This window comes from Eptesicus fuscus, chromosome 9 (genome assembly GCF_027574615.1).
Source record: "Eptesicus fuscus isolate TK198812 chromosome 9, DD_ASM_mEF_20220401, whole genome shotgun sequence".
In the NCBI taxonomy this organism is placed as follows: Eukaryota; Metazoa; Chordata; class Mammalia; order Chiroptera; family Vespertilionidae; genus Eptesicus; species Eptesicus fuscus.
In genome coordinates this window covers 15,172,711-15,199,528 of record NC_072481.1, presented here as the reverse complement: position 1 = coordinate 15,199,528, position 26,818 = coordinate 15,172,711, and the positions used below count along the sequence as shown (strand labels likewise).

The 26,818-nt window shown below is 44.0% G+C and overlaps 2 protein-coding genes across 2 annotated transcripts; both read left to right on the top strand.

Annotated features, from left to right (window-relative positions):
* Nucleotides 1-3,666: 3,666 nt before the first annotated feature.
* Nucleotides 3,667-9,040, top strand: RSRP1 (arginine and serine rich protein 1). Its single transcript, XM_028155303.2, has 5 exons — nucleotides 3,667-3,830; nucleotides 4,084-4,658; nucleotides 5,504-5,655; nucleotides 7,164-7,241; nucleotides 8,669-9,040. Exons 2-5 carry the CDS (start codon nucleotides 4,142-4,144, stop codon nucleotides 8,759-8,761), a joined length of 840 nt encoding a protein of 279 aa, XP_028011104.2. The 5' UTR covers nucleotides 3,667-3,830; nucleotides 4,084-4,141; the 3' UTR covers nucleotides 8,762-9,040.
* Nucleotides 9,041-13,535: 4,495 nt separating this feature from the next.
* Nucleotides 13,536-22,380, top strand: SYF2 (SYF2 pre-mRNA splicing factor). Its single transcript, XM_008148072.3, has 7 exons — nucleotides 13,536-13,638; nucleotides 13,871-13,981; nucleotides 16,901-17,026; nucleotides 17,903-18,020; nucleotides 18,377-18,467; nucleotides 19,684-19,782; nucleotides 21,676-22,380. Exons 1-7 carry the CDS (start codon nucleotides 13,612-13,614, stop codon nucleotides 21,839-21,841), a joined length of 738 nt encoding a protein of 245 aa, XP_008146294.1. The 5' UTR covers nucleotides 13,536-13,611; the 3' UTR covers nucleotides 21,842-22,380.
* Nucleotides 22,381-26,818: the final 4,438 nt, after the last annotated feature.

Here is a 26,818-nt window from a genome sequence, read left to right as displayed (position 1 = left end):
GACTGCGTGGTTCTGCCCTTGCTCTCAATGGAAGAATGAATCACAAGCACTGTTCACAAACTGTTAATTCTTCGAAAGCACCAAGTGGTCTTCAAAAAGGGAAGTATAAAAATCTTAAGACTCTAATGGTATATTCTAATTAGATTCCATGAAGCACATGACTGTAGTTGTAACAAAGCAGTCTCTATGAGCACAGTTTCCTGTTAAAAAAATAGAGACCCCCCCAAAAAAAAATAGAGACCCTACCAGAAATATTTTATATATATATATATATATATATATATATATATATATATATATAGTTAAACTTATGTGTTTGAATTTTTCATTTTACAAATTTCATAAAATTCTCTCTTTACTGGTGCTAATTTTATGTGATACTACATAGACCAAGTTCTTTAAAAGTAGTATTTGCCTCTTCTAAAACCAGTGTAATATCCAGATGCCTATAATCTATTCCAAGGTAGAAATCATGTTGTGATTTTCCTGTAACTGGTAAAAAAAAAAAGAAGAAGAATAAGAGGAAGAAGAGGAAGAAGAAGAAGAAGAAGAAGAAGAAGAAGAAGAAATTGAGGGAAATGCTTGCTGAATGGATAATCAAGCATAGTTCCAAATAGTAGACATTTCTAGAGAATTAATATGAGATCCTTAAATAAGTTACCATTTACTCACGTTTCCCTCTTTTCTGAAAATATGTAAATGGACAAATTTAAAACTAATGGTCAGTTTTATATCCTTCTTTATTCAGCAACAACATCCTCAAGAGAAATAAAGGCAGCTGCTATGACAACAGATCACAGACTGGGTGGCTTATCACAAGAGAAATTTATTTCTCACAGTTCTTTTTTTAAAATGTATTTTTATTGATTTCAGAGAGGAAGGGAGAGGGAGAGAGCGATAGAAACATCAATGATGAGAGAATCATTGATTGGCTGCCTCCTGCACTCCCCACACTGGGGATGGAGCCCACAACCCAGGCACGTGCCCTGACCAATAATCAAACCGTGGCCTCCTGATTCATAGGTTGACACTCAACCACTGAGCCACGCCAGCCAGGCACATTTCTCACAGCTCTGAAGGCTCGAAGTTCAAGAACAGAGTGCCAGCGTGGGCAGGTTCTAGTTAAGGCCCTCTGCCAGGTTGCAGATGGTAGCCTTCTTATTGTGTCCTCCCATGGTGGAAGGGGTGAAGGTGCTATCGGTGGAAGTGGAGTTCTTAGGGTGCCCTGAGGAAAAGAATTTCCTGAGACCCCCCCCCACAGGAGAGTGGGGTTTCATGGAAAGCTTTATTAATGATGTAAAATTAAGGGGGTTCCCCTCCAAGGTCCCATCTCCATCCGTACTGCCATGGAAAAAGTACAACTGTGTCTTCAGCAGGGCCAGAATTAAGACCACTGCCCAGAATTTCTGTTCCTTATTACAGTCCAGTTCAGTCCAGCATCTGGCTAGCTTAGCTTGTGTTCCCAGCTGCAGTCTATTGCGTGTGGGTTTCGGAAGGTCATGGGCCATTGTCTTATACACATGGCTATGGAGAGAGAATGGGAGAGTGGGGTCATGGAGCAAGAGAGGAGCAAGAAGGACACAAGAGAGAAGGAACTCTTGGGGATTTCAACTTTCCAAGATTTCACACACTTCTGGATCCACCCCCCAGCCAATCCACTGTTCCCAAGGCTAGACTGACAGACAAGCACCTTCCTTAGGTCACCCCAACTTCACTACACATGCGCCCATTTCCCCCTTCATCTGATCCCTTCCACCAGTGATTTGCAGGGAATGGACCCGGTTCCCTGAGGAGTGTGAAGCTGTAGCTTCCTGGTGAAGCTGCCCAGATGCTGACCATGCTCATAATGTCTGGTCTCCCCTTCGCTCTCTTTCTATTATTAATAGGGGCTAGCTGATTATGATGATAACAAAGGACGTCCCTACCGTCTCCTTTATAAGGGCATTAACCCCAATCACGAGGGCTCTGCCTACATGACCTAATCACCTCCCCAAAGTCCCACTTCCTAATACCATCACCTTGGGGGTTAGACTTAAACCTATGAATTGGGAAGCGGGGGGTAAACATTCAGACCATAGCGCTACCTGTTATATTGGGTAAACTGTCTATGCTCCCATGTTGTGGATCTGTGAGCGAGGATGGTGTGTCCAAACACCTCAACAGTCTCTAGATGTATGGGAAACCGGAAGCCTGTCTGTTAGGTTGAAGCTCCAGAATTAGTAAATATATATTTTCTTTTCCTGTCTAGCTATCGGAAAAGCTAACAGAAGATGGAACTAAAAATGCCAATGAAAAGTCTTCCCAGTGCTTCCGTCTGCTGTTTATAGTGTCCTGAGGGTGGTAGCCTGCCAAGAGCGGTCTTTTTGATTGTTACTGCCCCAAGGAGCCCAGGAGTGCCAGCTCCCTAGGTCATCCGAGTGATCAAGGGGCATCCCCCGTGTGGATTGCAGACTCCCGCTGGTTGTAGAGAGGCAGCTGGAAAGTAATACTGTTATGGGTTCAGTATTCTTAATGGTAGCATCCAGAATTTTTCTAGTCACCTTATTTTAGGCACCTATTTGACTGTTATCATGAACTCTCTACAGAGAATCCTACCACCCTTTTTTTATTCATAACCAAGAGCTCAAAATTGTATTGTCTTACACATAGTTCCACATTATTTCCCTTAACACACCATTTTTACACTTGTCAAATCTGAAACTCACTTGCGTCTACTCGCACAGCTTCATGAGAACTTTCAGCGAGAATTCCAGGTGGGTAGGCACTGTCTTTTCCGTTTACTTGGGACAGCACTTAGGATGCTTCCTCAGAGATGTGGGGTGACACTGTGGACAGTGCCAAGCAAGGGAGATCACGTGGATGGGTGCGGATTCTATTGCAAGTTTGGGGATGGAGGGTAGGAGGGAGGGGGGTGAATGTGAACAAGAGAAAAGTGAGTTTGTATCTCCCTCCAAAGAAACTGGCTTTTGTGAAAATGCCACCCTTGACTTGCAAAGCTCATATAACAACTAACTCTCCCTACAGTTGTGATTGGTTTTCAATGAAAAGCTATCTCAAGACAACTGTCATGCTTTATTAAGAATAAGTATGTTTGGAATGTATCCTATTTATAAATCCTTAGATATAAAATAGTCATGGGTGTTTACTCCCCAACACCAAGCACAGTATCCTTGGGATGACATCTCAGACCGCATTCTGACCTCCTTGATTAAAGGTCATCTATGGGTGTCTTTGCATCCGGCATCCGTCTCCACCTTTCTTACAAACACGTTAACATTGACTGTTTAGGGATCCTGTGAGTCCCCGGACGCGGCCGCCCTCCCATCGCCGGTCAGGAGGAAGGTCCAGGCACAGCCAGTCTGCAGCTTCCCAGAGGGTGGAGGCAAAGACCCCGCCACCACCTGCGGGGCAGGGCCGCCTCACAAAGTCTCAACCAGAAAAACAAAACAACCGCAGGCCTCCAATCCCCGGATGGAGCAGCCCCGCCCCCGCGGCTCGGTCGCGCGTGCGCATCCCGGAGGGCCCTGCGTCAGGCGGGAGGCAGGGAGGGTGGGGCGGGCGGGGTAAGGAAGGAAGGGCGGCGGTTGGGCGAAAAGGAGGCCACGCCCATCGCGCCAACGTTTCTGCGCATGCGCCACACGTCAGCTTCTAGTATTTTCGACGCGTCAGCTACCGCCCAGCTCAGTTCGCGTCCGGAGGTCGGAGGTGCAGGTCCGGTGTTCGCGGTCGGGAGCGGCTGTGGAACTCCCCTTCGTCCTCGTCCCTGGCTGTGGGAGGGAGGCGTCTGTTGGGCCTTTCTCTTCGTCCTGCGTGAAGGTCGGCGGCCCGTGGTAAGTTTTTTGGTGGCGAGGTCGGACCCGCGGGAACCTCGGCGTGGGTGGCGGGGAAAGGCTTGTGCATGTTTTGCCCGGCGTGGTGCACAAAGGGGGCCGCTGGCCGGGCGGGAGGGCCGGCGTCCGGCGTCGATTGCACCGGAATTGGAGAGTCTGCTTTGCTTTGTCAAGGCCCGCAGTCCCCCTCCCCCAACCACCCGCGGGCCTTACTTCCGGGACGTCACTCCGCCCCTCCCCCCTCCGTTTCTAGGAACCGAATCTTCGGGAACGATCCTCAGAGACAAGGAAGCTTCCTACCGCAGGCCCAGATGTCAAACTACGTGAACGATATGTGGCCGGGCTCGCCCCTGCAGTCCCCGGCGGCCTCGGGCGGGTCCAGCCGGCTGTCCTCGGCGACCCGGAGCCGCTCTTCCAGAAGCTCGCGGTCCCGTTCCAGCGGCTCCAGTCGGTGGTCGTCCAGCAGCGGGAGCCGGCCCCGGCGCAGGAGCAGGTCCAGGTCTCGGTCCCGAAGGCGCCAGCAGAGGAAGTACAGGCGCTACTCGCGGTCTTACTCGCGGAGCCGGTCGCGGTCCCGCAGCCGCCGCCGGTACCGGGAGAGGCACTACGGCTCCTCCAGGAGGTACTATCGGTCTCCCTCGCCAGGCCGATCCCGCAGCCGGTCCCGCTCTCGGGGGCGGTCGTATTACCGAAGGGCCTACGCGGTCACGCGGGGGCGGCGCTACTACGGCTTTGGTCGCACAGTGTACCCGGAGGATCACGGGAGTTGGCGGGGAAGATCCAGGTCGAGGTCGCGGAGCCCCACGCCTTTTCGCTTAAGTGAGAAAGGTGAGTGAGGTGCAGTTACCTCCTTCCTCGATCCTTTTCACACGGGCGCCGACAGTGTGAGAAGAAAACCACGGTGTGGTTTTCCATAATTTCATTTTCTTTGGTGCCTGGAGTCTCAATAGTTTTGTTAGGAAGACATTAGCAGGCTAACAGTTAAAACCACACCACAGTTTTTTAAGTGGACCCCATTTCTTCCCCCTTGGGATTAAGCTGTGGGCGGTAAGTGGCTCTGGCCACGTGGAGGCAGGTAACCTCTCCTGGTGGCTGGCACTTTGTGGAGTCTTGTAAATGTTAGTGACTTCGGTTGCCCGCCCTAAGTTTCTGCTAAGTTCATTGTAGAACGTGAAAAACGGGATCAAACATTCCTTTTTTCAAAAGTTAATACTATATTGCCAAAAAAACCAACAAGGATTTTGTTCCAGTATTTCAAAACAAATGACTTCCAGGATAGGATCATGGAACAGAAAAGAGGATAGGTTTAAAACAAACAACACTTTTAAGTCTGAAAATGGATTTAGTAATTTATCAATGATGGCTCATTAGTTGAGAGAGATGTACTGTATGAAAAGTTGTTGTTTTTTTAAGTACGATGTTCAGAATACATATTTGAAGAGAAAGCAAAAACAATGTGAAGACTAGGACTTTGGTCAGGAAAACTGAAAACTTGAAATTATTTAGGGATGCTTATTTTACTCATCAAAAGAGGTAGAAAATTGTTTATGAATAAGGATATATTTTACATATTTGTTTTGCTATTATAAATAAAATGCAACCTTATTTTGTGATTCTGAGTTCTCTTGGGGAATACTGTAAGATTAAGGAATATCTTGGTGTTTCTTTTGTAGATCGAATGGAGCTGTTAGAAATAGCAAAAGCCAATGCAGCAAAAGCGTTAGGAACAACCAACTTTGAATTGCCCCCTAGTCTCAGAATTGTTCCTGTATCTAAAGAAACAAATCATGGAACAGCTGTATCAAATAATGGTGCAAAGTTGGAGGTAAGTATTCTAGGTTTATCCAGACAAAATCTTCAGAAAGCTGCTGCCAGAAAGACCTGATTAGCATTTTTATTCAATATATCTTAGCCTTCTTGGAAAGGCTAGCTAAATATAATTTGTTAAAGTAAAAATAGCACATCTGACATCACTAGACTTAGTCTCTTCCATAAAAGTGGGAGATGAATGACCATTATTTTCAGTTGACACAATTAATTGCTTTCATGATTGTAGCTGGTACTTAGGTGATTTCTATGTAGTTACCAAATTTTTCTAACTTGTCTTTACAGAGTATCTGTAGTTTTCATTTCCAGCATAATGTTCCCAGAAATTCTGTACTCAACATACAGTATAGTTTACCTGCTTTATTTCTGTCTTATAGAAATCATGAATGTGGTCTCCAGACTTTGCTGAAGAAAATCTGTTGGTAATTGATACATGGGCATAAAAGCATCAGAGGTTTAACTAATTTGAAGTTTATATTCACACACTGAAAGCTTAGTTTTTGTTGGTAGATCCATGTGCATGTTAGAATTTGGGATAGGTACTATTTGGATAAGATACTGAAGACAGTTTTAAACTAAAGGTCACTTTGTAATGTTGGGGCATCTGTGATCGAGATGTCCATTTCATAATATATGCAATATATTCCAGATGTTTTGAGAGATTACAGAAGAAGAGGCCTGCTTCACTTGCAGATAAGTTTATAATTCTACAGAAATGTGCAGGATGTGCATTGGCAAATTGCACTTTGTTCTTTAAGTTATGTTGAAACCCAGAGCATAAAATCCATAGCTTTAAAGGTTTAAGGTAGTTAAGAATTGATAGTCTGTGTAAACAGGAAAGATATTACCTAGATAATCCTATCATTCAGACTCAGTTATGGGTATGCTTAAGTAGTAGTAGACAAAATCTTAGTTGAGTTGCTTTTTCAGACGACTAGGTACCCAACTGGGCTAATGCCTTAGTTCAGCGATTTTCAACCTCTTTCATCTCATGGCACACATAAACTATAATTACTAAAATTTTGTGGCACACCAAAAAATTTTTTTGCTGATATGATTTAAAAGGTATAATTTTGATTGATTCACACCAGATGGCTATTGTGTTGGCTGTTGCCAAATAAAATGGAAAAGAGATTAGTGCCCCTGACTAAATAGTCAGGTATTGCATGTTGTAGAATTACTTGCAGCACACTGGTTTAAAATCGCAGCTTAGTTCTTTGTAACTAGGTATTTTCTGGTATGGCTTGACTTTCAGAGTTAAGTTGTATTTGGGAATACAATATAGCTTTATGGGGAAGCTTGTCTTCATCAGATCCTTTTATTGTATCAATTTTGTTAACGGGAAAAACATTCCAGTGTTTGTTGACACTGTTAGCTGTATGGTTAGATCCAAGTTGATTGGCTGTGTTTCTACAGCTAAATTTATATGCAGTTGGGCTGCTTTGTATACAGTATTCTAAACAAAAAATATGGTTTTAAAAGTACATATTTTCTCTTCCTGTCTAGCTATCGGAAAAGCTAACAGAAGATGGAACTAAAAATGCCAATGAAAAGTCTTCCCAGCAAAAAAGCACTAGCCCTAATGTAAGTATCTAACCACTGGCTACGCAAAAATTGGATTTGGAACATAACATCCGTTATGTGGGCTTTTGTTTTGTCTGCTGTGACAATTGGGGGCCTACTAAGTCACTTTATAGACTTAATATTTCTCTACACACACACACTCGTACGTATAAGTTTTAATTCTCACCTGAGAATATTTTTCCCATTGCTTTTCAGAGAGGGATTGAAGGGAGGGGAGGGAGAAGAGAGGGAAACATTGATGTGAGAGAGACACATTGACTGGTTGCTTCCCGTAGGACCAGGGGCAGGGAGTGTACCAGAAATTGAACCCTTGACCCTTAGGTGTGCAGGCCAACACTCTTAACTATTGTGACACACTGGCCAGGGCTAATCTCGATATATTATTGTGCCAATTTAAAAATTTTTTAATTGAACTTTTAGAGAGAAACATTGATGTGAAAGTGAAATCAGTCGGCTGCCTCCTGCAGGTCTCCTATGGAATGGGTAACCCTTTGGTGCATAGGAAGACACCCAACTGAACCACACTGGCTAGGGCTTGTCCTCCCCCAGCCCTCCGCCCCCTTTTTTTTTTTTTTTTTTTTATTTGAGAGAGGAAGGGAGAGGGAGAGAGATTAGAAACATAATGATGAAGCATTAATTTACTGCCTCCTGCACACCTCCCATTGGGGGTTGAGCCTGCAACCCAGGCATGTGTCCTTGACCAGAATCGAACCCAGGACCCTTCAGTCCACAGGCTGATGCTCTATTCACTAAATATAATTTGTTAAAGTAAAAATAGCACATGTATATATACTTTGTAAATGTTTTGTATAGTATCAATTGGTTACATAGAAATGGAATTTATAAGAAATAGTAATTAAACTATTGTATATATATTTGTAAATAAATTTGTTTTTACTATTTTAATCTGACTTTATTATATATATATCTTCTGTATATACAGTATACATAAAAGGATGAGTGGGAGTGGTCGGCAAACTCATTAGTCAACAGAGCTAAATATCAACAGTACAACGATTGAAATTTTTTTTGAGAGCCAAATTTTTTAAACTTAAACTTGTTCAAAACAGACTTGCCCAGGCCGTGGTATTTTGTGGAAGAGCCACACTCAAGGGGCCAAAGAGCCTCATGTGGCTTGTGAGCCGCAGTTTGCTGACCACGGCACTAAGCCAAACCCGCTAGGCCTTGTCCTCCTTTTTAACACCTCACTATTGTAGTATGTCTTGCATATGCTTGATTATACTTGGCCATTTCTGGGCCTAAATTTGAGTGAGGTTATAGATGAGGTTCACACTTGGCATTTGGTTGTTGTCTCTTAAATTTCAGTCTTAAATGGAATTATTTAATGTATTGTGTAAAGCAAATATTTTAAGTATGTACAATAATGTGTGTCTGGGAAGCTGACTTGAAAATTTGTTCTCTTACAGAATTCCATAGCAAAAACTGCTGAAGAGACCTCTTCAGGATCCCTAAAAATAAAGCAGAAAAAAAGTCCGTATGAATTGTGGAAACCTATTTAAAAAGAACTGATGGCTAAGGTTGCTTGAAATGCACTTTATTGCAAGTTTGTGTTTTCTATGGCATTATTTCATTCCTATGAGCAACTTAGTGGTAATTGTTAACATTTTAGATTTATTTTGCAGATATTAGCACAGATGGACCAGAGTTGTATGTACAGGTGGGAGTCTTGTATATATACTTTGTAAATGTTTTGTATAGTATCAATTGGTTACATAGAAATGGAATTTATAAGAAAAAGTAATTATTGTATATATTTGTAAATAAATTTGTTTTTACTATTTTAGTCTGACTTTATTATATATATCTTCTATATATACAGTATATATAAAAGGCTAAGCGACTGAACAACCAGTCGACCAGTCATTCGGTTGCTCAACACAGGAGCTGCCCCTGGTTGTCAGTGTGCTCCCATAGTGGGAGTGCCATTTAGCTCCTGTCCCGGCAGCACACCAGCCTGGCAGCAGCCACTCACTCCCTCAGTAGTCCTGCAGGTCCAATCTCCTAAGAACAGGCCAGGCACCAATGGACCAGCGCCACAGGCATGATCCTGACAGCGCCATCGGCCTCTGGCACTGTGGCCACTTCCCCTCCCTAGATGCCCCACAAGGAAGAAACTATATAAAAGCGGCTGCCAGGTGGCTCCTGACAACCAGTGTGAACGTCAGCAGGATGGATCTGGATCCTGGGCTGGCAAGGGCATCCCACTGCCTGCCCGGAGGGCCCTTCGTGTCCTGGACCCCCACACCCTTTGGGATGGGCACCAGAAGTTGGGCTCATGGCTGGCGAGCACTGCTGCAGCAGCGCAAGCCTCTCCTCATCAGGACTGACTGGGCATGAGCCCGCAGTAGGCACAGCAGGGCCAGGATGAGTGGGCGCGGCAGGCAGCATTGGACTTCTGGTTTCAGCCCAATCCCCACAGGCCACACTGAGGGACCCCACCTATGCACGAATTTGTGCACTGGGCCACTAGTCTATTATAAAACCCTAATATGCAAATAGACAACCGGTCGCTATTATATGCGCTGACCACCAGGAGGTGCACGCAGAACATGGTGGGCGGTCAGCCTGGTTATACAGCAAAGTCGGAGAAAACAAGGATTGGCTTTAAGATTTGTAACTGAAAATGTTAATCTGAGCAATCTGTTAGTATTAGTTGGTATTTTAGTAAAATTATGTAACTTAAGGATTTCCTTGTAAGGGAGACTTGAAATAATTGACAATACTAGATTTTTTTACTGTCACTTCGCTGGTAACGGAAAGTACCTAATCTGATTATGACCTGTATTCATAAACAGCTATTTAACATGCGAGGTCTGGCTAGTTGCTATGGATATGAGCCATTTCTGAGATTGCACTTCTACAGTGATCCAGCCTCTTAATATGCTTGAGACTTCCCTATTTAATTTTCTCTTAGTCTATTAATTTTTTCTTCCCAGTATCCTGAAAAGAATATAATTATATTCATTTTTTTCTCATAATTGCTCCATCCTTATCTAATTTAACCTTGTTAGTTCAGCCTGGCCAGGACTATGTTTAATATCTCCTTATGCTTTGAAACAAACTGCATACCCCCAGACAAGCTGTCATTACATAATTGGAATACAATTAGTGTGATACCCTGTTACCACATAATCTGTGGACAATACAGTCATGTGCCACTTCAACCACAGGAGTATGTTCTGAGGAATGAGTAGTTAGCCGATTTCATCATTGTGCAAACAGAGGGCACTTACAGGAACCTGGATGGTACAGGCTACACACCTAGGCTATATGGTATAGCCTATTGCTCCTGGGCTGGAAATAAAGCACACAAGAGCAAATGCAACCAAGAGTGTAAACATGATGTAACATGGCATACTGTTTTACAGCAAACTAAAAGTACACTTTCAGATAAAAAGTACAGCTGGTGTGGCTTTGGTTGAATGTTGACCCAGGAACCAAGAGGTCAAGGTTTGATTCCAGGTCAGGGCACATGCTCAGACTGTGGGCTCAGTTCTTGGTGGGGGATGTATTTCTATCTCTCCCTTCCTCTAAAAAGCAACAACATTAAAAAATATAGATAAAAAATAAATACATAAAACAGTAACAATCATTTGTTACTGTACATAATTACGCTATACTTAAGTTTGTTTACACAGCATCACCAGAAACACCTGAGTAATGTGTTTTGCTACAGTGACTACCTCCCTAGGTAATAGGAATTTTTCAGCTCCATTGTAATTTCATAGGACCACCCTTTATATTTGCATTCCATCATGAACTGAAACATTGTTATGCATTGCATGACTGTATGGCAAGATGAGAATTTGTATCTAGAGTCTAGATTCAGTGCTGTCCAATAGAAATACAGTATTAATTCACACTAGTGAATTAAATTATTATCCCAGTATATCTAAAATATTTCAACACAATATAAGAAATGCTGTGAGGCATCCACCTCGCCTTCTCTCTAGCAGGCTTGGTCCCGGCGTCATCCTCATCTGATGTCATCCGGCCTCGGGAACTCGGGGTTATTACTGTGTGTGGTTAGCGTGATCCCAAGGTAGAGAACGGATCTTGAAGGAAAGGGTCGTTGCTGGGCCTCCAAAGGAACCCCGAATAGACATTGAGAACCTTTGGCCTCCTGACCTCTGGGGTTTACCGTGGGCAGAAAGCAGACTTTGAGTGGACTTAGATAAATCCAGGAGTGGGGAAATGATTTAAGTGATGTGCACATTTCTCCTAAGTGTCCATGCTCACATGGCTGAATAGACATAGAATCCGGAGCGTGGAGGAGGTCAGGAACCCTGTGTGCCATTGGTCAGAAAGTATATTGATTATAGTTGGATATTCCCCTTGGCTTGGTTCAGTCTGTCCAGTAGCAGTTTCTGGCCCAGGGAGTTGAAATACAAGGCCTCTTAGGAAAGACTGCCCTGTATTTTCCTGATAAAGTATAATAAATTTTGTAGGCTTCCTATCTGGAGAAGGAAAGTAAAAAGTTATTTAAATAAAAAGAAATACTGTGATATTTTACTGTGTGTGTGTGTGTGTGTGTGTTGTGACCTAGTGTGTATTTTTACACTTAAAGCACAGTTTAATTTGCCCTAGCCACATTTAATGTAATCAATAGTCATATCGTGGGTGGCTACCATTTTGGGGCTAGAGTGAATTTCCAGTACCAGGCACTGTTCTCAATGTTTTATGTATTTTATTCTCAGTTTTCTGAGCTACAGATGAGGAATCAGAGCCAGAATGCTTGACTGTATACTGCCTCAACAAAACACAATATAATATTTGGATCTATAGCCTATGAGGATGATAGGAATTTTATTTACCTTTTTCTTTTTTTCCCCCTGCAATTCTCATTCCAAAAGAGCTTTTTTAGCTTCCCAGTTTACAGGTAATCTCTTCCACAACTTCTTGGTGACTTAATTTTCAAACTTCATTCTACCATGAGGACAAATCACGTTTGTTAGCACAGGGATGGAAATAAATCCAAATAGATGTTACTTGTATGATAGGCCATTCATAGCAGACTTTCGGATTTTATTGTAGGGAGAGATGAGACATTCAATTGTATTATATCTTTAAATGTTATTTTACTGTTTCAGGGGACAATGTGGTAACGATGGAAAAGCAATTGTTTTTGAATAAGAAGGCCAGAGGGATATACTGGTTCTGACTATTCAAGGACTGTGTGATGTAAGCAAGTCCCTTAGGATTGCTTGAAACAGGTGTCCCAAAGTATGAATTTCACTGTTTCCAGGTACTTGAGAGGACTGTAGATGCCACTGAATGACAGTCACTTATGGACAAATGGGCAGGGGGCCTGGCCTGGTGGCAGGTTTTGGCTCCCGGAATTGCTGCCCCGAGGGGTTGCTCCTCCTCCGAGCTGTCCACCGGCACTTGCTGGTAGGAGGCTTCTCCCCGGACTGCCCCGCAAGATCCTCGTCGCTGAGCCCTAGGGGTTGTACCGATATTCAGTCCTACCAGTCTCACCAATATAGGTGTGGTTGAGCTTTTGGATTTTTGCCATTATTGTACAGTTCCCCAAACAGAAAGAATAACCCAGAGGTTCTGATGGGAACATTACATTTATACTGCTTTAGATACTCCTTCTGTGATAGGTTTTTATATTGTTTCGAAGCAGAAAATCCTTCACCTATTCAAACTTAATTTTTTTGTACCTCAAATTATGCTTTTCTTCCTATTACCGTTCAAATTTTATACCTATATCTCTTTTCATTTTGGGGCTTATTCATTTCTACGTCGAATTAGTGGTTATTAGTGCAGAAAATAATAATTTTCATATATTCCTCTTGTATCCAGCACCTTCCTTTTATTAACGCACAGTTTCCCTGTTGGAAACGAAGAGTAAACAAGATGGACGCATCTGAGCTCCTTCAGTTTACAACGTTGATGCGGGAAACGGAAAACGAACAAAGAGAAGTCTCTTACGCTCTTGAGAAAGTTAAAATGGGGCCACATGTGACAGTACTGAAAGCCCACGTGAGACAAGGTAGTCACGGAGAGATGACAATCAGGATAAACACTTTCGGCTCCAGGGAGCACACGCAGAGGAGGTGACTTTCTTACCAGGCCCAGAGCCGGCCCTTCTTCCTTTGCCGTCCCCTTCCGCGCGCTTCCCTGCCCTTCGCTTCCCACCTCACCGCTCTCCCCGCCCCTGTCTTCTGCGGCTGCGCAAGGTCCTGCCCAATCGAAAACCAGCTCACTGCTAGAAAGAGCAGGGATTGGTCCCAAGCTCCGAGACTGCCAGGAAGGGGCGGGGCTTCGCGTAGGTTATTAATAGCTATCAGAAGGCCGACGGAAGTGCTGTGTTGTTGCCGGAAGTAGGAAGGAGAGGCTTGTGATGGCGGCTGCGGTCCTAACCGAGAAGGTAAGTGCCACCGGCTCTATCCAGGGGATTTCGTGGGGGGACTGACAGGGGCCGACAGGGGCGAGAGGTGGAGGAGATGCCTGGGTGCTAGGACAGGGAGGAGTGGACACTGTGGAGTCGGGGTCGGCAGTGCGGGCCCGGCGCGGCCTGTCGGGCCCGGCGGGGAATCGGCCTGGGCGGCCCCGGGAGAAGCCGCGCCAGCCCTGCCAACAGCCGTCCCTCCCTGTCGCAGGTGCTGGCGAACAGCGCAAAGGAGGAGCAGCCCCTCGCGGCGGCGGAGGAGCTGTCCGCCCAGAAGCGCGAGCAGAGACTGCGCAAATTCCGGGAGCTGCATCTGAAGCGGGTGAGTAGATGCTGAGACCTGTCGTTGGTCAGGCCCCTGCGTGTCTGTGGGGGGACGAGGAAGTCGCAGCAGCGGGCCTAACAAACGCGCGTGGCCGGATGCAAGATCTTTCCCGGTGGTTCTCAACTCTGGTAGCACGTTGTAATCACTTTTGAAAATACAGTTGATCCTTGAACATCGCCTGGGTTTAGGGGTGCTGAACCCCGCAGTCGAAAATCCATATATAACTTTGGACTCTACAGTTGCCCCTTCGCATACTTAGATTCAACCAACCGCGCAGAATGAAAACAGTATTAGTTACACGCGAATTTTCGACTGTGCGGGGGCGGCACCCATAATCCCGGCGTTGTTCAAGGGTCAGCTGTATTTTTAAAAATATATATTTTTACTGATTTCAGAGAGGATGGGAGAGGGAGAGAGAGATAGAAACAGCAATGATGAGAGAGAATCATGGATCGGCTGCCTCCTGCATGCCCCCTATTGGGGATTGAGCCTGCAACCCCGAGCATGTGCCCTTGACCGGAATCTAACCTGGTACCCTTCAGTCCGCAGGCTGTCGCTCAATCCACTGAGCCAAACCAGCCAGGGCTGGTCAGCTGTATTTTTGATCTGCGGTTGGGAATGTGAAAATACTGTTTTAGATCTGAGGTTGGTTGAATCCGTGGATGTGAAACCCGGGGATAGAAAGGGCCGTGTGTATTTAGGTACTGAAAAAAAATCTGGTTTAAGTGGACCTCTGTAGTTCAAACCTGTGTTGTCCAAAGGTCAACTGTACACATTCCCGCTCCAACCCTCTTCCCACCTACATCTGATTTAACTTACCTAGACTAGGTTTGGGAGTCTCTATTACTAACAGCCTCCTTGCTGTATTCTAACAAACTGTATTTTACTAGGGAAATATGTAGAAACTTGTCCAATGCTAATAAGAGAGCTGGTTGCTTCTTCATTCAAAAATAAGCAGCAGCCCTGGCCAGTGTGGCTCAGTTGGTAGGGCGTCATCCCCTTGCTGGGAAAGGTTGTTGGTTCCATTCTGGATCAGGGCACATGCCAGGGTATGAGCTCCAACTGAGGTAGGGTGCATGCCGGAGGCAGCAGATGGATGTTTCACTATCAATGTTACTTTCTCCCCTCTCCCTTCCTCCCTCCCTCTCTTTTTTTCTCTCTCTAAAAATCAATATAAAAATCTCTGAAAGTCTGTAGTGTCAATGAATGTGAAAATACCGTTTTAGATCTGAGGTTGGTTGAATCCGTGGGAAAGCTCAATGAAAGTCTGTAGTGTCAATGGTTGAGCTAGTCAGTGGGGCACAAGATGATTAAGATAAGGCCTCTGTTCTTAAAAGAGGAGGCAACTTTATAGCTAGAAATTTTATTGTGGTAAATGCCATGCTAGAGTTAGGAACAAAGGCTGGGGAGTACAGAGGAGAGATTAAAACAATGTGTGTGTGTGTGTGTGTGTGTCTCTCTCTCTCTCTCTCTCTCTCTCTCTCTCTCTCTCCAGGGAGTGTCTTATATAAGACACCTAAACTACTATTTAAAAGATTAGTAAGGTGTTATCAGACAAAGAAGTTGGAGGAAAAAAATATCCAAATGCAAAGGAAGAGAATTCATATTAGAGACAAGAGTCCAGCAAATAACTGGCTGCAGTTGGAGCTGAGAAAGAAAAAAGAACAGCTCTTGACTCAGCTTGAAGTGGCCTGACAGCCCGGCCATGGTTCCACAAAACCTCAGCATCACTCTGACTGTTGTAGTAAGACAAACCACAGAAATGACCACACGTCCCCTCTTCTGCTAACATCATAGACTGTTATTACCAAATAAAACATTGGTCTTGCTCCATTAATCCTGCCTCGTATGTAAAAACTTGAGATACTCGATCAAAAATGCGTTGTCTTTCTGACAGTGCAATCCAGAGCACAACCAGGCTTCCTCGAATTTCCCCCCCAGCCGCTGATACCCTAATCCTATGCCTACCCCCCTAACTCTCACTGAAGTGCCTACAGCTCCCTATGGTTTGCTGTCTCTTTCTGGGCAACAAACACAACTTTGTTTGATTTCACGTGTTTTCTTAGTGTCTTCACCTGGAGGGTATTGTCAGCGTCAAGAATAAATAAGGGATGGTAGTTGAGAGGAATTTCTCTCTTTGCCTCCAAAAGTTAATCTAATAAAGACTTAAACACACTTAAATATTTACTTGGATGGGCTGTGTAAAGAACATCTGGTTGGAAATTAGGAGACATGGCTTCCTGGACTTACTGCCACCAGCCTGTGACCTAAGAAACATCAAACTTAATTTTCCCTTAAAAGATGATATGCTCCTTTTACTTTATGCAGTTAAATTTATTTTAAAACGGACTCTTCACAGAGTAATCCAACTGGAAAATTTCTTTCATTTGCCATAATGTAAACTGTTAAAATATTTAAGAAGGAGGGGGACTTGGAAAGGATTAGAGATATTAAGAGAGGTTGTAGAGCCCCAGCCCCAAATTGAGGCTTTTTCCTTGAGTTAATCAAGATTAAAAGAGACTGGAAAGTAGAACGTCATTCTCATCATGTGTTTAACATTATTTCATGCCATCTGAAGTCTTTAGTGCCACTGTAGTAGTCCTTCCCCTTTGTGAATCCGTGTCCCATCCAACCCTGAGGGAATGCACAGCTCAACAGGTGAAGCTGACATGAACCTCCAGGCCTTTGCAGCAGCAAATCAGTGCAGCCCAACACTTTTTTTTTTTTTTTTTTTACTCGATACAAATGCAGACCTAGTTAGGTGGTTCCCGTGCTTAAAATCCTTTGATGGGTCTTTGTTGCTTTAAGATAAAATGGGGTCCCCTTGGTAATGTGTCTTACCTGACCCTCACAGAAGGCAAGATCTGTTTGGATTGATTTTCATGCTTCAGCTATAAACTTTTTGTTACGTTTTAGAATGAAGCCCGTAAATTAAATCACCAAGAAGTTGTGGAAGAAGATAAAAGACTTAAGTTGCCTGCAAATTGGGAAGCCAGAAAAGCTCGTTTGGAGTGGGAACTACAGGAGGAAGAAAAGAAAAAGGTTCGGAACGCCTCTGCTGTTTCATAAGTGGTTTACTCAGTCTCTCTGTTGTATTGACACAGTAAAACAAGGTGGTTTTGTCCACGGCTCTAGAGCTAGATGCCAGAGTTCAGATCTTGGCTCTGCTTTTTACTAGTTGCAACACTTTGGGTGAGTTATCTAACCTGTCTGTGCCTCTGTTTTCTCATCTGTAAAATGGAGACTATGATAATAATTGAGTAAATTATGAGTTAAATGAGCCAGTGGCTGTAAAATGAAAGGGCAGAGCAGGACAGCACAAAATGTACTGTACCCTCCACCCTGTGTAACTATGTATATGACTCCTTTTTCTTAGAAAACCGCGAGAATGTAACAATTGCATGAACCTGCCAATAGGAATGTAGAGAGGTGGACTCAGTCCACTTTAGGCAAGCTGCCCAGTGTGCCTTTGTGTAACTGGACCCCTCACCCTACCCCTGACCAATCATAAACACTCTCCCTGCCCACTGCTTGAGACCCCCTTTAAAGCCTTTGTTCTGGCGAGAGAGGGTCTCTTTTTCCCCGGTGAGCGCTGGAGATGAGAGCTCGTGCTAGCACGAATAAAGGTTCTCTTGCAGTTACAGCGGGTCTTGGCTCCTTCCTGGGGGGTTTTTGGGGATTCTGAACACTGGGCATTACAAAAACAGGGTCTGATACCTGATAAATGCTGAATAAATATTATTTTTAAATCTGTGTGCTTATTTCTTATATACTATAGCAGATTCCCCAATTTTCTTTGATTAATCATTATTTTAAAAGTATTGCTAGATAATTTTATTCAATCTTTCTTGTTTTAAAATAGATAAAATAATTGTTTGTATCATAATTGCTGGTTTCAGCTTTTTCCTTTCTTTTTAGGAATGTGCAGCCAGAGGGGAGGACTATGAGAAAGTGAAGTTGCTGGAGATCAGTGCCGAAGATGCAGAAAGATGGGAGAGGAAAAAGAAGAGGAAAAACCCCGACCTGGGATTTTCAGGTAAAATTGGCTTTTACTTTATTGAATGGGCCTGTTAGGCTAAGCATCACCTTCAATGTTTCTGACTTATGAAAGGATACTCCCCTTCAGGGATATTCTCTAGGGGCATAAACCCTAGAAAATACATATACATCTCCTGGGGCAGCAGTAATGGCTATACTTCAGTCAGCTGGATTCTTTTATTCTTCGTGGTAAAATTAATCGAGGTTTGTATTGTCAGCATCTTCAGGATAAGAGGCTCTGCTTAGATTGGTGTCTTGTGCATATATTACTAATCATAATTTAGATTTTTTCCCCCTGAATTGTAATGACCAAACAAGGAAGTATATTATGTCTGATTCTCATTTTCTTTTTAGATTATGCTGCTGCCCAGTTACGCCAGTATCATCGGTTGACCAGACAGATCAAACCTGACATGGAAACATATGAGAGACTGAGAGAAAAGCAGTAAGTTGACAGTAATGCAAGGTTTTTTTTTGTTTTGTTTTTTTGCATCCTGAGGTAGACATATTTGTGTGTGAGTATATACAACCATGCACACATAAATAATGCTTAGGTAATGTTTAGGTATGGGTTATCAGGCAGCTGTGTTAAGAATGATTTCTGATCTCCACAACAATGTTTATTGCTCACGCCACAGCAGTTAAGCTCATCATCTGGTTATCTTTCTAGCTGGGCGTCCCAAGACTGAGTGTGAAGTGGTTAAAACCAGATTATCCTATTCACTCAGCTATTCTTTTAAGAGGCAGATGCTTTAGTGCCGGCATGTGCGAACTTTTTTTTTTGTAAAGGACCAGATAGTAAACATTTTAGGCTTTGTGGGCTATATGGTCTCTGTCACAACTGCTAGTACTCGGCTCCACTGCTGTGATGTGAAAGCTGCATAGAGGACCTATAGACAAATGGGTGTGACTCTGTCCCAGTAAAACTGTTTTTAAAAACAGATGGTGGAGCTTGCCAACCCCCGCTTTAGTGGAGAGAGAAATACCTGAACTTGGAGGCGAGCCCTTTGACTCTGCCCTTGGCTCTTTCATCTATAGAACGAAGGGGTCAGAATAAGTGACTTAATAGATCCCTTCCAATTCTGTATTTTTGTTTTTTAGGATTTTTAATTGATTTTTAGAGAGAGTGGGAAAGAGAGAGAGAGAGAGAAACATTGATGTGAAAGCGAAGCATCAGTCAGCTGCCTCCTACATGCCCCTTACTGGGGATCAAGCCTGCAATCCTGGCATATGCCCTGATCAGGAATTGAACCAGCAATCTTTTTTTTAATATTTTTATTGATTTCAGAGAGGAAGGGAGTGGGTGAGAGAGAGAGAAATATCAATGATGAGAGAGAATCATTGATTGGCTGCCTCTTGCGTACCCCCTACTGGGGATCAAGCTGACAAACCTGGGCAGATGGCCTGACCAGGAATTGAACGGTGACCTCCTGGGCCACGCTGGCTGGGTGAGCCAGCAGTCTTTTGGTGCACAGGATGATACCCAAACAACTGAGCCATACGGGCCAGGGCTCTGTATTTTTTTTAAAGTTAAGGTGGGAGCCACCCCACAGTAAATATGTGTCTATTTTATCTCTCATCGTGAATGGTTGTTTACTTTGACATTAGGAAATGTGGGGCACTTGTATTGTTACTCTAAGTTCATTTTGCTGTCTTTTCAGTGGAGAAGAGTTTTTCCCAACATCCAACAGTCTTCTTCATGGAACGCATGTGCCTTCCACTCAGGAAATTGATAGGATGGTCACAGATCTGGAAAAACAGTAAGTACTCAGTAGAGCAGTATGAAATTTTAAGTGCTTAATGGCAAAATGGACATAATAAGCTTAGAATGAATTGAATAGACAGATATTATACTTGCTAATTTCTGACTTAGCATCTACAGTGGTTTTGGGGACAGCAAGTATGAGTTGAGTCCATATGATTTGGAATGGAGAAGCAAACAAAGTATTGATAAAATTGAATTGTTATAATTGAAGCAGGGAAGGATTTAAAGAAAATTATTCTTCTTTAAGAACTTTTATTTAGTAATCACTCTGCTATTTGATTTGAAGATGTTAGAATGTCAGTGGTCGGCAAACTCATTAGTCAGCAGAGCCAAATATCAACAGTACAACGATTGAAATTTCTTTTGAGAGCTGAAAACCTACTTCTGCGCATGGGCCACGAAATTTCAGTCGCACTGTACGTGCGCTCCCTCATGTGGTATTTTGTGGAAGAGCCACACTCAAGGGGCCAAAGAGCCATATGTGGCTCGCAAGCCGCAGTTTGCTGACCACTGTTCTAGTGAATGTACCTCCACTACATTTTTGTTTCTTATACTGATAGGGGTGAATATAGGGCAGAGTGGAATGAATCTGTATTTTAGAAGTTAATACATGTGAAGTATTAAGGACAGTGCCTCACATACTGTGCACTCCATATTAGCTGTGGTTATCCTATCTAATAAAAGAGTAATATGCAAATTGACCATCACACCAAGACACAAGATGGCTGCCCCCATGTGGACACAAGATGGTCGCCACAAGAGGGCAGGGGAGGGCAGTTGTGGGAAGTTAGGGGTGACCAGGCCAGCAGAGGAAGGCAGTTGGGGGTGACCAGGCCAGCAGAGGAGGGCAGTTGGGGTAGACCAGGCCAGCAAGGGAGGGCAGTTGGGGGGGACCCAGGCCTGCCGGAGCGGGGGTAGTTGGGGGGGTGACCCAGGCAAGCAGGGAGGGCAGTTAGAGGTGTCCGGGCCGGCAGAGGAGAGCAGTTGGGGGAGACCAGGTCAGCAGGGGAGGGTAGTTGGGGGGACCAGGCCTTCAGGGGAGGGCAGTTGGGGGGGGGCCAGGCCTGCAGGGGAGGGCAGTTGGGGGGGACGGGCCTGCAGGAGAGGACAGTTGCGGGGGACCCAGGCCAGCAGGGGAGGGCAGTTGTGGGGGACCCAGGCCAGCAGGGGAGGGCAGTTGGGGGGACCAGGCCTGCAGTGGAAGGCAGTTGGGAGCCAGCAGTCCTGGATTGTGAGAGGGATGTTGGACTGCCCGTTTAGGCCTGATCCCACTGGCCCCCTAAACGGGCGGTGGGACATCCCTCAAGGGGTTCCAGATTGGAGAGGGTGCAGGCTGGGCTGAGGGACACCTCCCCGCCCCCGTGCATGAATTTCATGCACCGGGCCTCTAGTTATTAATATAATTATTGTAGTCATCTTCTTTTAATATTTTATGAATCCATTCCAGTTTCTAACAAGATTATCATTGCTTTCTTAGAGGCATTCTGAAGATGAATATGTATATTACTCTATTTTATGGTTCTTACCCAGGGTTGTGCTATTGTGCTATTAATTAGCAGCTTCAACTTGATCTTGATGAAAACTGCTTCCCCCACCCACCAAAGTGTGCTGTTCTAAGTGTAACGATGCTATTCTCAACTACTAGGCTATTTCTATTAAGACAAAAAAAAAAAAGACAAGACCTGGCCAGCCAGCTCAGTTGGTTTGAGTGCTGTTCTGATATGCCAAGGTTGCGGGTTCGATTTCTGGTCAGGGCACATGCAAGAATCAATGAATGAATGCATAAATAAGTGGAACAACAAATCGATGTTTTTCTCTCAAGTTAATAAATTAAAAAAAAATTTAAAAGACATTTAAAATTTTAAAAATTATTTTCTTTTTCCCTCAGAATTGAAAAACGAGACAAATATAGCCGGAGACGACCTTATAATGATGATGCAGATATCGACTATATTAATGAAAGGAATGCCAAATTCAACAAAAAGGCAGAAAGATTCTATGGGAAATATACAGCTGAAATTAAACAGAATTTGGAAAGAGGAACAGCTGTCTGATCTTCAGGAACTGTTTTTAGAAGCTTGAGATGGAGTGAAAATTTCTGCTAGAAATCAGTCTATGCCTTCCCACTCAGCATTTAAAAATAAATGGTTTTTCTTAAACATATTTCCAAATTTTTGTGTTTGGATATAAGATGTATTTCTTATAGTGTACTTGTTTTGTAATAATCTACTTTGTATAAATCCTAATTATATTATTTTTCTATGTATTTTAAATGTGTGATTGCTTAATCTTTGAAGCATTTTGGGCTTAGTATTACTGGTACCAAACATAAATTCAGTCACTCTCGCTTTGAATCATGTTAGGAATTTGACAGAATCTAGAGTTGGACTCAGGAACCATGTGGACTCTGAAGCTAAGGACAGTGATGAAGGTGTGGCAGTGGCTACTGGAGGACTGGTGAAGGCTGGACCCAGGACTGCTTATGACCAAGTTCAGGAAGTAACAGAACTATCCTCCTCTGAATATGGACCATGTACTGTTCCCTTTTTTACAAAGCAAATACCCTGTGGAATAAAATCCCTACTAAACCCTCTGCTTATCACTCAAAAGTATATCTGTATATATACACACATACCAACATACATGCTTCCAATTCCATAAACTTAAAATTTCTTTTTTATGGGAAATTCCAAACACATTCAAAAGAAGACAAGTTAGTACAATGACCCCCACATTCCCAATCCCCATCTCATGGCCAATCCAGTTTCATCTTTATTTCTACTTGCCCCTCCATGACTCCCAGGTTCTTTTGAAGCAAATACTAGATGTATAACTTTACCTGTTACACATTTTTAAGTATCTGAAAGCCCATGAGCATCAGCCCATGGAGGTTGCTGGTGTGATTCCCAGTCAGGGCACATGCCCGAGTTGTGGACTTGATCCTCATTGTGGAGCATGCAGGGGGCAGCCAATCGATGTTTCTATCCCTCTCCCTTCCTCTCTAAATTAAAAAAGAAAACATTAAAAGAAGAAGATATTTAAAAAAAGACCCACATCAAACTGGTAGACATGAAAAGACATTTCTGAGATGGAGAAGTACCCTGGGTGGGTTTAACCTGATGGCTGCTGAGTTCCCATTGGCCACTGCTCATTCTGTTCATCTCCCACGTAGCCCATGGCTGGGTGATGCTCCTCTAACAGTGCTCCTCTCGCTCCTGCCCCTGCCCATCAGGACGGGGCTGCCTCCCCATTAGCTTTTTTTCCTGAAAGCTGGGGCATCTTAGTGGAGACAACTTGGCTCATTTATTTCAAAGGCCATCTCAGAGAAGTGGGTCTTAATTATTATTTTCAACTGTGTTCTCTCACTTGGAAGGCCCAGTTGAGCAGTTTTTGGCCAGGTGGTGGAGCTGAGCATAAAAAAATGATCTCTGTGAGAATAAAGAAATCATCTTTTCTGTCAAAGAATAGTTTAGACAGCTGCCATTTTGGACCCCGTGACTTGGCAACCGCCGTGTTGGCCACATGGTTTGCAGCTCCCCTGGGGGCCGCCATCTTGAAACAGCAAAGACCAACCCCTCCGTTTGAATTGGCCAATTGGGAAAGACTGTGCGCCTGAGCTCCAATCAAGAGCAAAGGACAGGTCATGTGCGTCAGGGATTATAAAGCCGAGCAACCAGCCTGCTCGGTGTGCATGTGCTTCCAGGCCATGTGTGCACCCCTCTACGTAGAAGTAAATATGTTTGCCTTGCTGCCTGGCTCCCAAGTATGTTTTGTATTTTACCAGGACCCCTGACTTGGGGGGCTCCCTTATTTCTAACATCTCCAAAAGTTATCATTAATTGTAGTGTGACAGTGTCCAAGCTGGCTCTGGAGTGAGTTTGTCCCCATCGGAGTCCTCTGAAGGCCTTAGTGGAATGGGGACGATAATAGCACTAACCTCACAGGATTGTTGTTGGTATTAAATGGATAATCCAGGCAGAGCACTTAGCACACTGGGCTGTGTGGAGTAAATGCCCATGCATGTTGGCAGTTCCCGTAACATCACATTCTCCAATAAGACTCTTGCTATCTCCATTCTCAGGGCAAGAAGCACTGTGCAAAAGCCAGTAAAAACACCGACTAAGGTGCCAGACAGCCTGGACTCGAATGTCAGTTCTTCCATTTGCCAGGCAAAAGATCTGGGGCCAGTCACTGCATTAGTCCGCTAGGGCTGCCCTAACAGAATACAGACAGAGGGGCTTAAACACCAGAAATGTGTTTTCTCACAGTTCTGAAGGCTGGAAGTCCAAGAGCAAGGGACCAGCGGGGTTGATTTATGGTGAAAGCTCTCTCCTCGGCTTGCAGGTGGCCGCCTTCTTGCTGTGCTCTCAGATGGCCTTTTCTCCCTGTTCGTGCACTCGGGGTGTCCCCTCCTTTTTCCCCCATAAGGACATCAGTCCTATTGGATTAGGGTCCCCACCCTTATGACCTCATTTAACCTTAATGACTTTAAAAAAATATATCTTTATTGACTTCAGAGAAGAAGGAGAGAGAGAGACAGAAACATCAATGATGAGAGAGAATCATTGAACGGCTGCCTCCTGCACAGTCCACATTGGGGATCGAACCCACAACCTGGGCATGTGCCCTGACCGGGAATGGAACCGTGACTTCCTGGTTCATAGGTCAATGCTCAACCACTGAGCTAAGCAGGCTGGGCTTAATGACTTTCTTAAATAGAGTCACATGGGGGTTAGAGTTTCAGCACATAAATTTTGGGGGGACTCAATTTGGCCCATAAAATCACCCACCCTCTTTGTGATTCAGTTTCCCCAGCTCTAAAAAGTGTTAATGATGTCTACCTCAGACGGCTGTTGGGGGGATTAAGTGAGTACAATGTGCTACACCAGTGCCTGTTCATAGTGGGTACCATGTGAGTTATAACAGTAATGAGTCAATAAATATTCTCCTCCTGGGCATTTCCTCCACCAGGTCTGCTCTCTTTCCTCACCTCCTAATCAAGATACTGCCACATTATTGACTCAGAAATCTCGGAGGGAGGTAGGATTTCCACGTGACTTACTCCCTGCCCCCCCAGTGTTGGCTTTTTTTTTTTTTTTTTTTTTTTTAACCAGCAGAGACTTCCTCTTCCTGCCAATCCGGAGCTGGGCAGCGGTAGGCAATCCAGGAGCTCTGAAGCGCCCTGCCCAGGCCTCTCTGCACCCCCAGCACCAGCCGCTCCCTTCGGAAGCTCACCGCTTACCCAGGACTAAGTCTGCGCTCTGCCTGGGCTGCTTCCCCACTGAGAGTCACAGTCCAGTTCCTGACAAATGACAACCACTTGCAGAACTCAGGGATCTGAGACCAGAGGTCCCACCTGGCTTTTTGCTTTAATGGAACCAGCACTTGTGGTCAAATCATTAAAAACAAAACCAAACCCGAAACACCTCTTATCTATAAAAATGTTCACATTTTGGGTGAATAGTTTAGTCTTGTCCCCATGGGTGGGGATGTCATATTTGTGTTTGGAAGCTTACAGGCTAATGGGAGCTCTACAGACTGTAGGAACCACAAGAAACTAGAAGATACAGACAGCCTCTCACCTGGCTAAAACCTGTGTGTGTGTGTGTGTGTGTGTGTGTGTGTGTGTGTGTGTGTGTTGGGAGGGGACAGGAGTGTGTTTCTGCAGCTGGAAATGGTCCTTGGGGAGAGAGGCAAAAAAAAAAAAAAAATACCCAATAGTCTCAGAATGTATGGAAGATGTTCATCACATATTTGTAAAATAAACATAAAACATTTAAAATATACCACAGTTTTTACAAAATCTTGTATTAGCATTTCTCATTCTTATTAATAAAATAGAAGTTCTCAAATAAGAACTCAGCTAGTCCTCTCCTGTTGCTTAAAGGCGGGTGTGGCTAGATAGAGACAGAGCCTGAAAGTAGAAAGGGGATGGGGAGGGAGAGCAGGGCCTCAAAGTGACCACGGCAACTGTTTAGCGCCCCCTTGTGGGCTTTGAGGAACATTAGCTTCAAAATCAGTCTCATTTAAAAAAAACAAAACACACAAGCATTGGGCTTTTTCCTAGCTATAACATTAATGCGTAGTCATTGTAAATTGTTGTTGATACAGGCATTCTAAATCAGTGACATGTGAATCAGTCAGATTTTAATAATGTTTCGTTCATTAATAGGGAAAGAGAATTTTGGTTTCATAATGCAGCTTCGCAAAGTTTTCATCAAAATTAGCTTATGCAAACATGCTTCCATTGATGTCTGTACATTTTCTAAACAAAGATATAAAAATAGCCAGTAAACACATGAAAAGGTGCTCAGTGCCATCTGCCCTCAGGGAAACACAGAGTAAAACTACAATGAGGTGTCACTGCACACCCACCAGAATAGCTCTGATCAGCGACACAGGTCATCACAAGTGCTGACAAGAACGTGGAGGAATCGGACCTCTGTTCACTGCCGGTGGAATAACTGCATTGACAGTTCCTCCAAAGGTTAGCCCTAGAGTTACCGCATGAAGTGACAATTTCATTACTAGGTATTCCTAGAGAATTGAAGACATATTGCCACAAAAAATCTTGTAAGCAAATGTTCACAGCAGCATTACTTGTAATAGCCAAAGAGTAGAAAGAGCTCAAATGTTCAGCAACTGATGAACGGATAAGTGTGATATATTCACATAAAGGAATATTATTCAGCAATAAAAAGGAATAAAGTTCTGATACAGGCCACACCATGGTGAACCTTGAGAACATTTTGCTAAGTGACAGAAGTCAGACACAAAAGATCACACATACCTTGTATGACTCCATTTATACGAAATGTCCAGAACAGGCAAATCCATGGAGACAGAACATAGACTAGTGGCTGCCCGGGGCTGGGTGGGATGAAGGAGGGAGTGTTAATGGGGATGGAGTTTCCTTTTGGGATGAGGAAATGTTCTTAAATTATAGTGTGGTGATGGTTACACACCCCTGTGAATATGCTAAAAACCACAGAACTGTGCACTTTAAAAGGTGAATTTTACGGCATGAGAAT